Consider the following 14,462-nt stretch of genomic DNA (forward strand, 5'->3'; position numbering starts at 1 on the left):
AGTATTCCGGAGATGCATTTGCTCTTGATTGCTGCTTGGGAATTTTCAGAGGGTTACTGCAAATTTAGAAGGCGTCATTCAAAAGGACATTTAACACTCTTGCATTTGCTAAGACAATATATCTCTATTTGAAAACTATCTAATTGAAATAGAAAATTGGAAAAAATAGGAAGAAACGTTTTGTTGCCATTCTTCGTTACTCTTTATTTTGTATTTGTGTGGAATGTGTTGACATATTTTATACATTAATTTTTTTTTCACAGAGGAGCATTGTTTTTACTTTTAATTGGGAAGTACCACGTTATAGAAATTACCCACATTCCCGACTCTGAAGCACTGTAGTAGGATTGACAAAAAGTGATCCCAGGCTTGTGCGCTTAATTCACCAGGAATGTTAAGCTTCCCGTATACACTCTATGTGGTCAAGTTAGACTTTGGCTCTTAGACAGCTTTTAATGATCAGAGTTGTACCTGGAGGAAATGTATCCATGTATATCTATATGGAATTGAAATGAGATGGTAACTAGCAGTGGGAATGCAGCTCACTGTTCGAAAGACCTTTTTTTTTTTTTTTATTGCATTTGGCAACCTCTTTCTTTCAGAGACACAATACAATTAATTAACATATTCTGGGGCGTGTTTTTGAGATTGGGAAGTGGTGGCCCCTTGTTGAGAAGAAAACACTTTAAATAAAAAAGTAACATTGTCTTGTCCAAATGGTAGTGGGAAAAGCAGAGTAGTATTGCTTATCCAGCCCACGGATGCGGTTGATTTACTCCAATTTGCTTTAGCATATAACAAACCAGCTTTTCCTTTCCCACGCTTATATTAGATATATGTGTTTTGTTTATACAAACCCATCTAAAATAGCTCTGCTTTTAAGAGATTTGATGGGAAATTCAGCATGTTGTTTCTCCTATTTAATATGTAGTATAGACACCATTCCTGAATTGAAATCAAATAAATGTAACCTGTGACACAACGCAGTATCACAACACCAAACGTAACACAGCAAACATGAAAAGAAGGCTGTTAATTTATATGGAATGTTAATTTAGGAAATCCTACATAGAAATATGCCAATAGAAGTAATCTGAGGCTTAGTCTTGGAGTGATGCTATGTATGTGTATTTAATATAAATCCAATGAATTAATACATACCTCATAAAAATCCAAACTTTGAAACGAAGAATGCTTCTTTGAAGAAAAGCCTGGTGTTACATTTAAGTTGCATATAATCTACATTCCAGAGTTTACTAACCCAGCTTTTCAGGGCTTAATACAGCATTAATATTCAATATGGTTTGCTAGAAGTTTATTTCAGGTTCTTTTGTATCATACTGTAATTATCATTACTTTGACTTAACTCATCTAAAAATGTGGTTAGCATTTAAATGCTTTTTTAATGTAGAGTACTATAAATTAACTGTCACATTTAACTTCTTTAATTTCTATCACTTAGGGAATGTTGAATCTTTAAAAGGAAATAATCACTGCACTTTAAAAATCCTGAGCCAGGTTTCCTTTATTTAGAATTTTGGTTTGAGATTGTTCATTCAAAGAAAATCCCTTGTTTCATGTTTACTGTAAACCTCAGTCTGAAATTAACATTTAAATGCCAACACCAGTAACAGAAGCAGTACTTGAAAACCACCAATTTTATCCATTGCTGCTAGCTAAGTGGAATTTACCAAACTCTCCAAAGATGATAATACAATTAAAAGCAAGAAAATGAATGCAGTGGTTGATGGAATTATTTTCTCCTTTTTTTTTGCTGTCTAAGGAACTACAAATTTTGTAAATATATTTGCATCAAAGAAAATAGCATAACATATAAAGAGGCATGGTGTCCAGGAGATGCACTGACATGACTTCCAATGCTGCTACCTGTACTTGCATGACATGTAAATATACAGAGCAATGCAAATTCCTCATCACCAAGTGACTACATGTTAAATATCGAGACGTCTAAATTATTCAGTACATTGCATTTGGATAGGTCTTAAATACAGATTTTAACAGTATATTAAAGAGGAAGAAGAAAAAGAAAACTTTACTCTTTCTCAATACAATTTAAGAGTAAGCACGTAAAGATACATTTACTTTATTAATGTGAGTTCTGTAGACATGCTATATCCTTCATAACTGAACGTAGATAGAAAGAATTTTTTGAATCTAAGGCAGACTGGCATTTAAAATGCACTGTGTGCAAGGGTCAACACGTAAGAGTTGAATTTTATTTTGTGTAAAGTGACCATTTCACTGCTGCCTTCCCAGAAATGAAGCCAATACCCACAATTAGAAGGTATTTCAGTGAATGCTGTTAATGATTTAAAACCACATAAACAAAAGGTAGACAAGCATCAATGTATTTTAAATGGATAATCAAGAGATAGATCATTCTACCTATTGAACATCACTAAGCTACTGCAATTTTTCTGTTTTCAGTTGTATCTGTTTAGCTGCAGCATGTATCTTTTTGCACATAGGTAAAGATCACAGCTTTCTCAACAAAGACCCAGTCTGAAAATGGAGTAAAAATTACTGTGAGAAGTTTGCTTTCTGGAAGGAAGTGAGTTTTCCTGCTCTACAGCTCAAAGTCCCAATATCAATTAATGTTTTCTAACATAGTATGCATTTTATATCAAGTCTATGCTTATTCTGTTATTTTTGGAAGATTCTTCTGATGATTATATTCAACTGGTAATGCGTCTTTGTAAATTAAAGACTTTTGCTTGTTCAATGCTTTGTTTTATTTACTAGAATTACAATATGATTTTGCACATTTTAAGGAAAAAAGGTGACATTTAAACCAAGCATTCAAAAATCTTAGTTTTATTGTTGCAACTGATTATTTTGTAGTAAAAAATTGTGAGTACGTCTTTATTTTTGTTTATGAAACTGAAGTGCTATTCACTCATATATGCTAAAGTTTTCTTGAGGAATGCCTTAAACTTTTAAAAACAATTTGCAATTGGAGAGTGTTATTTTCTTTCACTTACGCATCCATTCTGTTTGTGAAAGTATCTAAGAAAAATTCAAACAGAATCTTCTTGTAAGTTTCATATATTCTAACTTGTTTAGCTCGTTGATTTTGTAGGTTCCCTTAAGCAAATTGGATTTTCTCCCTGCATTTAGATTAACAATAAATTTATATTCTGAATCACTGAATTATATTCTTCTCTAATTATTTTAATCTCTTATATATCACTAAAAGAAGGACAGGCTTCCTTTTTTAAAAAAAGAAAAATGACTTTCTGTGTCATGTCAGTGCTTATTAAATACTACAATCATAAGAACATATATGCTACAAGATTTTATGTTCTGATTCCATAGCTGTTATAGGCTTAGTGTTTGCAGTATTTATTTAGTGGTAATGCATTTCTTTTCCTATTTTGCATTTCAAAGGTCTTCTCTAAATGATTGTTTTACAGAACTATCAAGAGGTTATCTAAATTTTTCAATCAAATATTACACAATACCATAAAGTGGTAGTCATGGAGTTTCTTCCAGTCCATGTACACTCTTTCTATAGAAAGAATTAAATAGAAATCTATAAGAAGACAACAAATGTTTCATTAAACAATTGAATGTATTAGGCTTGACTGAATTTTAACCAAAGCAAAATTTTGGGCTGTTCAGTACTGAGCTGGTGTGTTACACGGTGTGAGATTAGAATATTTTATTTGAAAACTATACAGTAGGTTCTTCACAAATATACTCTTGTTGCTATGGCGCAGCTTTAATCAAGTTGTTGCAAAGAAATTAGTTTTTTCTTTGGTGATGCTTCTTTATAATACTAAAGACTGAGCTTTAAAATAGCTAACATTAAAAAAAAAAAAAAAAGGTGCTTGGGAATTGATTGTACTAGTTGCTTTTCAGAGAAGAAATTGCAGGAAGACCTCAATGAATTAAAAAAAAAAAGTGGTGAGAAAAATTTACAATTGTTTGTTACAATACGCATTTTACTAAATGTATAAATTCATCCAACAAAATATATTTAATATATTTTCATTTTAAAAGGATATTTATTTTAATTTATCTGACAGGTAAATAAAGGATAGATTTGCTGCTGTACTGTGACTTTTTTTTTTTTTTTCCCCCTTTTTTTTGGTTAGGGTTAGCAGAATCATTGAGAATGCTTTTTAAATTAGATGTCATTTTCTTGACAAGAATGAAGGGCTGCGACACTATCTATCAGCTTCAAATAATTTGCGTTTTTTTAAAACACCATGATACATTAATTGCTTTATTTTCTTACAAAGTAATTGCTTGCACCTGCAATTTTCAGGGTATTTTTTTATGAGCTTTTAAAGCAATAAAAATAGTGTTTTAAGTATGTTTTATAACATAGTTTTATGTTCAAATTTCTGTTCTTCAGTGGTGATAGGACATTTGGTGTAGGGTGGGGTTTTTTTTGAGAGCAGTCTTTGATTTTACACAGCTGAAACATACTACATTCCAGTCTCCTCCCTCTCCATTTTTTCACGTATCTTAAACATTTCTAACTCTTATGGCTATTTGGAGCATATATTTACTGAGAAATGCTTAGAATGCGCCCCAAATGGCTGCAATAATCTCATGTTTGGTTGGGCCTTGCACGTAGGAAGTTACCTCCATGATTCTTTTTTTGCCTGCCGGCCATTCTTCCTCTATCAAAATAATTTCACTTAAAACTTGAAGGAGAGAAAAGAGCTTGACCTAAGATATCCTGAATATAAACTGCAGACTCGGATGTCTGCAGGGGGTAGAGCTGTGCACATCCCACCTCTCCCTTCCATGTAGCAGTTTGTTAACTAATAAAGTATCTGCACTTGTGTACAGGACTATGACAATGTATATAACATAATTGCGTATGTGTGGGTCTAGGTAGTGCTGTCTCCAGGAATGTACATAATTCAGTAGTGATTTGTACAGATACCAGCTAAGCTGCCCTTGCAAAATCATGGTGAAAAATACAGCCCCCACACGAATTCTGCTTCTGCACTTTTTAACGTGATTATGAAGATGAATCAATATCTTCCTTGCCCAACACAAAATAAAATAAACAAACAAATAAATAAATGCTAGGCCGGGGGCAAGTGAGTGACCATTATTTTGTAAGGCTGCATTTAATTTCTCAATGCTCCTAACAATCACCACAATTAGTTCCTTCGGCTACAGGCATACCTGCTTACAATGGAGAATTGAATAGACTAAGATTTTCCTCTCTGTTGACCACTTCAGCTCGCTTCCCTCCGTTTTTTTTTTTTTTTTTTTTTCTTTTGCCGCCCCCCTTTTAATTTATAGAGACAACAGAATTACAGAATTGTTACACTAAAAAAAAAAAAAAACCAAAAAACCATAACCAAATCGCCCAGCTTCTAGAAAGACGTGTCCACCTCTGAGTAAAAGAGAGCAGCTGTATTGAAGGTTTGTTTTTGTGTGTCTGCGGCCTCCCCGGTTTCTGTATTTGTCAGATCTCCCGTTCAGCATCACTTTCGCTGCCGTGGCAGGAATAGCCAGGCAGCGCTGCATCCACGCAATGAGTTTTGAGGGAAGAGGAAAGAGCAGGATTAATAATGCATTAGCTTTGCAGCCCCATCGCAGGGAAAATAAACAAAATAGTAAAAGTTGCGGTGAGGGCAGGCAAGTGGCGTAATAGCGAGAACGCATTAGTCCTGCAGGCACACCGAGGGGATATAAACAGGATAATAAAAGTTGGGAGCGGGAATGCATTAGTCCTGCAGTCACATCAGGGGGAAAATAAACAAGATAGTAAAAATGATTTCGGGGGCGGCGGGGAGGGGGCGGGCGCGGGGCGCGTCCTGCGGCCTTCCTGAAGGGGGCCCGCAGAGTGGCGGCGCGGGTGGGAGCGGGGCGCATGTCCGCCGCCTCCCCGCCCCCGCGGCCGAGGGGCGGGCGGGGGGCAGCGCGCAGCGCGTGCGGCGCTCGCGGGGGCGGGGAGGGCCGGGCCGGGCGGGTCGCGGCGCCGCGCGGGCTGTCCCGCGGCCCCGGCGCGCGGGGGGGGGGGGCCCCGCCATGTCCCGCGCGGGGGACGGGCCGTGGCCGCGCGCGAGGTGGGTGCGCGCGCGGGCCGTCAGGTGCGCGCGGGCGCGGCGAGGGGCGGGCGCGCGCCCCGCTCGGTGGGGGCGGCGGGGGCGCGCGCTCGGGGCGGCCGCGGCGGCGCTCGCGTTCCGCGGGCGGCGCGCGAACCCTCGCGAGGAGGGCCCCGGGCCGAGGCCTGCCCGCCCCGCGGGCGCGCGCGCAGTGCGCCTGCGCGCCGGCGCCGCCGCCGTGCCCGCCCGCGGAGCCGCGTCCGCCTCGGGAGCCGCCGCGGCCCGACCGACGCAGCCCGGCCGGTTGGTCGGGCGGGGGCGAGACGAGGCGCTCAGCCGGCGGTCATGGGTCCCGAAGCGCCGCCGCGGCGGCGGTGGCGGCGGCTGCGGCTGAGTGACTGAGGGGAGACCCCGCCGGGGGAGGGGGCAGGCGGAGGGCGAGGCGCGTGTGGCGTGCGCGGTGTTGACGACGGTGTTTTTAACCCTTAGATGGTCTCCAGCGAGCCGCTGCTGCTGCCGGTGTCACTGGAGGGCGAGTTCTCCAGTAGCATGAAGGAGATGATCGGCGGCTGCTGCGTGTGCTCCGACGAGCGGGGCTGGGCCGAGAACCCGCTCGTCTACTGCGACGGGCACGGCTGCAATGTCGCAGTGCATCAAGGTGAGCGGGCAGGCGAGGGCAGCGCGCCCGCTCCGGCCTCCAGCCTCACCACTTCCTTCTTGGTGCTCCCCGTCTTCTTCCCTTGGGCCCGCTTCCTTCTCCTCCCCACCTCCCGGCCGTTTTCCCCCCCTTTTTTCCCTCCCCCCCCTCCCAGCTCCTTCTTTTTACCCATGAAGCCTGTTTCCCTGTTTCTAAGGCCACGTGCTTTCTGGTTTGACTTGCTCTGTCATCTTCTCTCCTTCCCGTCTGTTTTTCTTTTCCCTCACGCGAGGCTTAGCATAGTGTGTTCTCCTGCATTATGGCTGTGAGAAAGGAAGAACTCCTCTTTCCATTTTTTTTCCCCTTTTCTACATGTTTTCTGTGTCTGTGCTTCCCAGTATGCCTCTGCACCCTGTTAACGACCTCAGCTGCAACATTTCAAAGACTCTAGAATTGCATTCGGTCATTGCAGAACTCGTTACTATACTCAGTTCTGGTAGTTATTGCTGTATTTCTCTTTTCACGTGTGCAATCGCTGTTGTCTCTGCCTTTCCCAAGTTTGAAAAATTTGAGGGGCAGCCAGGAGACAAGGATGGTTTAGGATTGGAAGAGAGGGGTGCGTAGGAAAGACTTAGCTGTCATGTGATTTCTATCTCTGCCTGCTTTTCCTTGAATGTCATTTGGCTGATGTTTCCTGGTAGATGAAGAGACTTCCTGTTGTGGTTCTGCCAGGGGGAGGGTGCTGCTTGGAATGGCTGATGCTGGATTTGTTTGGCTTAGTGGAGGCTGGTTGGTTGGTTTCCAGCTCAGTTCAGGAGCTGGCATGTTCCCTCTGTGTGATTGTTTTGTTTCTGTCAGTGGGTTGACCCTTCGCGTGAGAGCAGAGGAAGAGACGCTTCTGCTGCTTACATTGCAAGAAAGGAAGTCATCATAACTTTTCTTTTATGGTAGCAGAAATAAGGAATAAGATGGTAGTTTTTCTGTACCAACTCCTAAGCAGTCTTACGAACTCAGTGACTGGCATTTTGGCTACTTACAGGTGGTGGACAAATTGGAGGAGACAGAAAATCCTAAATCCAATTCATTTATCTGAATGCCTAGTGCATGTGAAAATGCTACTAATATGTGTCTCATGCTTGGACTTAAATTGTGTTGAAGATGATGTAATATGGTAGTTGGTTGTCCCAAGTATTTGCTCCCTTGTAAGTTCACAAATAGTGAGAAACAGTAATAATTTAGAGGAGATATACAAAATAATTAAGTTACTTTTGTTAACATTAGATTGAACACAGAGGAGAGCTGACGGGATCTCTGAAATTAATCTGGTTTTGAATTGGTTTTCTGTCATCTTAAGAGCTGAGTAATGTTAACCAGTAGGTTGACTGCTCTTGTGTAATCTTAGGATCCTGGAGAACATTAAAATGTGAATGCTTCTAGAAGTCATACCTGAAACAGCTATTCCTTTTGCATTATCTCGGACATCTTCCTTTGTGTCTAGAACCTTGCTGATATTTTCAGTGAAAGAATTGGATGATAGCAGCAGTTGGAGCTGAAATAGTGGGAACAAAAGTCAGTTATAGAAAGTATTTCTAGTATGGAGAGACACGCTTCAGCAGGTACAAGAAAACAAACTTTTTATTTTTTAAAGTCATATCCAAGCCCGAATTGGAATCTGTCAAGAAGTATGCAAAGTACTGCTTGGTCTAAATTCAGAAGCTGTTACAGAGATCTTAAGAAGAACTCCATGTTTTGATTTACTGTACCATTGATACTTTATATTTTGGATTTGATACACCATGCAAACAAAGGTGGTAGAGGAGGCACATCGGCTCTTTTTGTGGCCTTTCTGTGGTAAATGTAGTAGTCCTCATGATCAAAGCTGATGATCTGTATTTGTAGTACAAACAGAAGTATTATCCATAAAGCTTTATTAACTGCTTTTATTTTGTTATTATAATTATTCTTAGTTCAGAGGAAACTTCTTGTCAATTGTTACATCATTGGCGAGTTGTGAAGGACAAGATCTCTTCACGTGTTTAAAGAAGCTTTGCGTGGAAGTGCAAGTACAAACAGAACTCTGTAAAGGGTATCACAGTACATCAGAGCACAAACCTGTGGTGGACTTTTCTAGGCTCTAGGTGTGCTCCGTTACCCTGGCAGAAGTAGAAGTACTTCACTTCAACTTTGGGCTTTGTCCAACTCGTGTTGCCTTTGGATCTACTTGCCAGCCCTGTCCTGAGTTGCATTTTATACTTGTTTCCTATTCTGCACTGTCACTTGCTAACCTAAATGTATGATTGCACATTTAAAATCTCCCTCTTAATATCTAAAGAGGAGTTCAGAGTCCCCCAATCTGTGGTTAATATAGATGCAACGAGAACAAGATGTTTTTTTCTCACGTTAAAGAATATTATTGTACAGTAGAAAGGGCTTGTCAGAATAGTTTGGCCTGTAGGTACTTGAAAAAATATTTGAAAATCTGACAACTGATCTTAATATGACTACATGTATGTATATAATAGGAAATGATTTCATTGACTTTCCTTCATGGAAATGAATGTGTATTAGCCAAATGTTTTTATATTACTATTGCATTACTATTTTTCATCTCCAAGCTGTCACAAAATCAATATATTTGTATGGTATAACTACAAGTTACTAATTTAATCTCAGCTTTCTTCATAACTTTAATAATATTTTTTTCTACTCACACGCTTAGACTTCATTTTTGTATTTAAGTAATGTATGATTGTTGAGAATTGAGCCTGACTTATCTTTAATACTTTGGGATTATCTTTGAACAAAATGTTTAGCTTTTTGGTTCTTTGTAATTTGCTACACCCATACAAATATTAGAGTATACTCCTAGCGCTTGTGTTTCTGTATTTCATTCCCTCTGTAGTTCTTAAGGTTGCTTGATGGGTGCATTTCAAGCATGAGCAGTGTTGCTAAATTGCTGAACTCTTTTTTTCTGTGGGTTTTCGTAACAAACTCCTGAGGTTGCTTTTATATCCTGTGAAAGTATAGATGACTGTCTTGCAGATAAATCTGCATGTCTAAAAATCTCTTTCCTAAGGATTTGTGTTGTAGCCTGGCTCAAGTTGCAACTAATCCAAGTTCTGATGCTCAGTTAAGTTTGTATTTACATTTCTGTGAAATTTCTGGGGTTAAAAAAAGCAAACTCTGTTCAGTTCACTGTGGATTTTCTGCTTAAGACCAGTTAATTTACTTATAAGAGTAAGAAAACTGCATAGTAAGTGTATGAATAAACGTCTTAGAAAGACCTCAGGTTTGTTAGTTACTTAGTTTTCTCTTAAATAACATCTCATAATAACAAGCATCCATCATTTATAGTGAAGTGTCTCACCTGTTTTGCAGGTAAATAAATAGCAAAACAGGTCACATATGAAACATTGCTGCTTTTGAATGATGATGTTACTTTTCAACATGTGTTCTTTTTTCATTTAATTAATTCATTTCATTATGCATAATTTTAAAAATCTAAGCTGCTTGTACCTAATTTCTTGTACTTCTGTGATAGGATTTCATGTGCAATGTAAAGATGTCAGTTCGGCTTTCTGATAATTAAAATTATGTGACATCAACTAATAGTAAGCTTTTTTAGAACATATTAATATTGCAGTGCTATTTATGTTTGCTGAAATGTTTTGTCTTGTTCAAAACAGCTTGCTATGGAATTGTTCAAGTACCCACTGGACCATGGTTTTGCAGAAAGTGTGAATCTCAGGAAAGAGCAGCCAGAGTGGTATGTGTTTTGTTTATTAAGTAATGCTAGCTATTATCCTTGTGTGAATAATATTTTCCCAAGTGTTACAGTAATAACATAAGAGAGCTTTGCTTTCTGTTGTAATTCATCTAAATGCTGTTCAGAAAGACCGTTTATCTTCTTATTTTTTTTAAAGTGGAAATACGTAAATGTCTCTAAAGTATTCTGACAGTGCCAGGGTGTGGGGTTTTATTTTTTAGGTGGTGGGTTGTTTTTTTTTTTTAGTATGGTTGGTTGGTTTTTTGTCTTTTTTTTTTTTTTCCCATGGTGTAGGTTTTGGTTAATTTTGTCAGTTTAACGCTTATATAGTTAGGTACAGGAAGTAAATGAAATCTGTGTCCAGTTTTCTTTTACAGCAACCTTGGGTTGCCAGTTAAAAGCTTCAGTCTAGGAACACTCCAAATAAGTAGTGTTAATTTCAAAAAACCGGCGCTTATTTGGAGTGTGGTACTTATAATTGAAGAAGTATTTTCTTCCTGTTTTTGTAATTATTTTATGGTAGATATTGAGGATTCAGATAATGCTTTTCTTTTTTTTTTACCACGATTACATGAGGTTTTGTTTTGGTCAGACTTGTGTGTTTGTTAGATGAGACTGGGTGATGTCAGGCATTTTTAGGAAAAGGGAATCCCATTTCTCCCTACTTGGCACTTCTTAGTTTGTCTTCCAGCAAAAGACAGACTGAGAGAAGTGAGAGTATTTAGAAAGACTAAGCCGTTCCTTTGCCTTGAAAAAAACCAACGTTGCAAGAAAAGATGGTGCAGCATCTTAGAGCAGTGTGTAAACTGTTTCTAACTTTCATATCTAAAAACAAATGAGGAGATACAGACCAAATTTTCAGTTACTGTCAGTGACTATCAGTGTGTTTGCATGACCTGTTGGCTGTACCTATTTCCTTTTCTAATATAAAGTGCTGTAGAAATGGTTACAAGACTTACTGTCAAATGAGTTTTTGGCACAAGTCTAAAGAATCTCATTCCTCTGCTTTTCCCCACTTTTTTTGCCACTAACGTGTTTGTAATGCCCAGGGTAATCGAGACTGACTCAGTTCTTCCAAAACAGACCTCTTGGTGGGAGCAAGAAGGGATTGATGTGTGCATGCTTTTCAAGTATTTGTCAATAGAAAATCAAAACCCTTTCTAAAGAAGGGCCGTTTCTTTTCCTGGGAAGACCATCAGCTGTGTAAAGTTTTAAGAGTAGCATTTTTTAACATTGCTGAGTTTGATATGTACAGGTTGATAGCAAAGTCAGAAATACAGAGGAGAGAGAAAGATTGCTGGTGACTACAGTAGGATTTTCCAAGGGTATGATAGGGAATCCTTGTGGTTTGGGGTATAGTTAATTCTGGCTTCTCGTGACACAAGGAGTGAAAGAGAACTGTCCAGAGTTCTATAATCAACAGTGTCTCACTGCATCATGATAATTTCTCGACATTACCAAGAGAATAGCTTTGATAGACTACTTTACTTTGCTGTTTGAAGTGAAGAAGGAATACTGATAACTGAATTTTCTGCCTAGTATATTCTGTTCCCATTTCCACAAAACAGTGTCTGTTTAGTTCAACGGGTTGATGATTGATTTTGTTTTGAAAAAAGAAGTCCCATTTGTAATGTAGTGTAGGTTTAAGTGGTTCTCAGGTGAAACCAATTGCATGTGAGGTGTAACAGCTGAAGTTTTAACACGTCTTTGTATGTTAGTGAGTTAGAAACATGGTGGTTGTATCTGAGGTGTCTTGGAGCAGCTCTTGACATTCATAAACTAAACTCAAGCCCTGACCTCAGTATGGAAACTAGAGCTTTACAGTAAGGAGTTCACGAGACCCAGAAGCTTTAGCATACTTTCTTAAAAAAGCAAACATCCTTATCATTGCTGTATGAGACTGAAGCTTAGTTTTTTCTTGGCCTTTTTGCCTATAAATAAAACCAGAATTAAATTAACTGTATTACATTGACTATGCTTCTGCTTACTTACTTCTAATCTTTAAAACGACACCAGTATTGTGCTCAAGGCATATTTTTCCATGCTGATGCTGTATTGTGTGTTTTGGAGGTGCGTTTCTTGTTTTTTCTTTTTCAAGCTCGAGTTGCTGGGCAAATAAATTCATTCTGATAAGCAACTCCAGTTAATTGCGCACCCTAAAGTTAGTCTTGCTTTAATAATGAAAAGAAATGGACTAACTCAGGAGCACATAATGCAAGTTGGTGGGTCACCAGAGAAGTCCCCTTAACAGCAGACTAGGGCAGGTGGCTTTCTATGTACTATCAAGTGTTCTGTACCGGTGTGTACTGTGTTCCGTTTCTTTTGTGTGCTGCCTCTAGGCTGGTGCATACTGGGTGGGAGCCAAAGTGGTGGCTTGTTGACTTCTGTGCTTTTGTTGGTGAGCCGGGGCTGCCGAATGGTTAGTTACTAGTCGGAAAACACTGCTTTGTGCTGGGCAAAGTCATACTGAATTTTGGTTCCAGCAGGGACACATTTTTCTATGTGTGAGAGAAAGTGTGACTTTTCATAAACCTGAACTGTTTGGATAATGGATGTATTGATGTGGCTGGTAATTATTTGACTCACTTTTTTATTGTGCTTATGTAGTGCATAGTCGAAGATTGTAATAATCCCAGTACGCACTTCTTACATCGCTGTGTAAGTTTTTAATTATTGCTAGAAAAATTTTAGTTATCTCTAAATCAGCTTATTTATCTTAGTTGACATACGGTGAGCTTGAAATTCAAGCCTCTTTAAGATTGGTGGCAACTGCTCCCAGCTTTGCCTGTGTCAGCACCAGCTGTTACTACCCTGCATATTGGGCTCTTTTGGTGTCTTCAGATGTACCTGAACTTCGGAGTCAAAAAGCGGGGCAAATACATATTGATGTAGAAAAAGTTAATTTTGAGGTCTGTGTGTGGTTGGTTGTATATATATGGACTACTTCATAAAGGACTTTGGGTCCTGGCTTGAGGAATTGGACAGTGCATGTATGTTGTCCAAGGGCTGATAGTTCTGGTGCCTGAAGAAAGATTGGAGATCTAAGCTTAGGATTTGTAGCACAACTGTTGTTCAAAAAGACTTTTTTCCCCCATAATCCTGGTATGTGTCAAACATCTTCCTTGATGATCTTACATTAAGAATAACTAAAATATAGTATATAGTGTGTTAAAAATAGACAATGTGTTTATGGTTTGCTAGAAGCTACTACTCTTCATGCTCATCATGAAGGAGCTGCAGTAATCTGTGTGATAGAGATGCCAGGCAAGAGTTCACCATTTGTATGGGTAGCTTGGGCAGGCTTTTTAGATATGTGTAGGTCTCGCTTTTCTGAATCTGGCTTGATTCAGAGGGACCAGGAGGTCTTTGTACTGAACTTAAGTGTTAAGAATTCTGGGAAGTTTTACTACCTCAAGGTGTAGCTCAGATGCTAAATGTGAGGTCAGATTGCTTGCATTGCAGGTGAATCACTGTGTTGATCTTTTTCACTGGCATATGAATGTTGCAAGCCTGTCCTTGCATCTGGAAGAGTAAGTTTGGACTTGGTACAAATTACTTTAATGTCATAGGTGGTGTTTTTTTCACTTGGCATTTCAGATTTCTGTGGTGTTTTTTTTTTTTGGTGTGTTTTTTTTTTTTTGTTGGGGTGGCTTAAGTTAAATGCAGTTGTGATCCAGAACTGAGCACATTCGTGTTACACTACAGTTTGTCTGGTAAGCCACCTAGATTTTAGTCCTGGGAAATGTGCTGAGGGGGCTGTGACTCCCTATGGAGCTAACCACATAAGACTTGAGATATGTCCATCTGTATCTCAGCTCAGTCTGGCATAACTGGAGTCTCTGTGCTTGCACATGTGTTTCTTGGAACTTGGTGTGGACACAAAAAGACTCATTGCAGAGTAAGTTTAGACCATATGCTACTCAGTACTTAAGGGTTCAGAGCAGTAGAAATGCAGCTGTACTGTTTACCCAGTTCAGGTATGCTGTGTACTCATAGAGATAGGTTCCTGCTGGTTATCCTA

At 39.4% G+C, this 14,462-nt stretch overlaps 1 protein-coding gene across 4 annotated transcripts in view; it reads left to right on the forward strand.

The window, feature by feature from the left end:
* Window positions 1–6,425: 6,425 nt before the first annotated feature.
* The window catches only part of MLLT10 (MLLT10 histone lysine methyltransferase DOT1L cofactor), a 125,587-nt gene continuing 117,550 nt past the window's right edge, over window positions 6,426–14,462 (forward strand). Inside the window, exons 1-2 of one of the 4 annotated variants that reach the window (XM_040067580.2) lie at window positions 6,426–6,696; window positions 10,362–10,441. In XM_040067580.2, coding sequence (XP_039923514.1) covers window positions 6,528–6,696; window positions 10,362–10,441 — 249 coding nt within the window. In that variant the 5' untranslated portion in view covers window positions 6,426–6,527. Of the gene's footprint in view, window positions 6,697–10,361; window positions 10,442–14,462 lie in introns of those variants that run through there. The other 3 variants (XM_058419260.1, XM_040067507.2, XM_040067744.2) reach the window with 3 other exon arrangements.

Source organism: Hirundo rustica, chromosome 1 (assembly GCF_015227805.2).
Source record: "Hirundo rustica isolate bHirRus1 chromosome 1, bHirRus1.pri.v3, whole genome shotgun sequence".
Classification (NCBI taxonomy): Eukaryota; Metazoa; Chordata; class Aves; order Passeriformes; family Hirundinidae; genus Hirundo; species Hirundo rustica.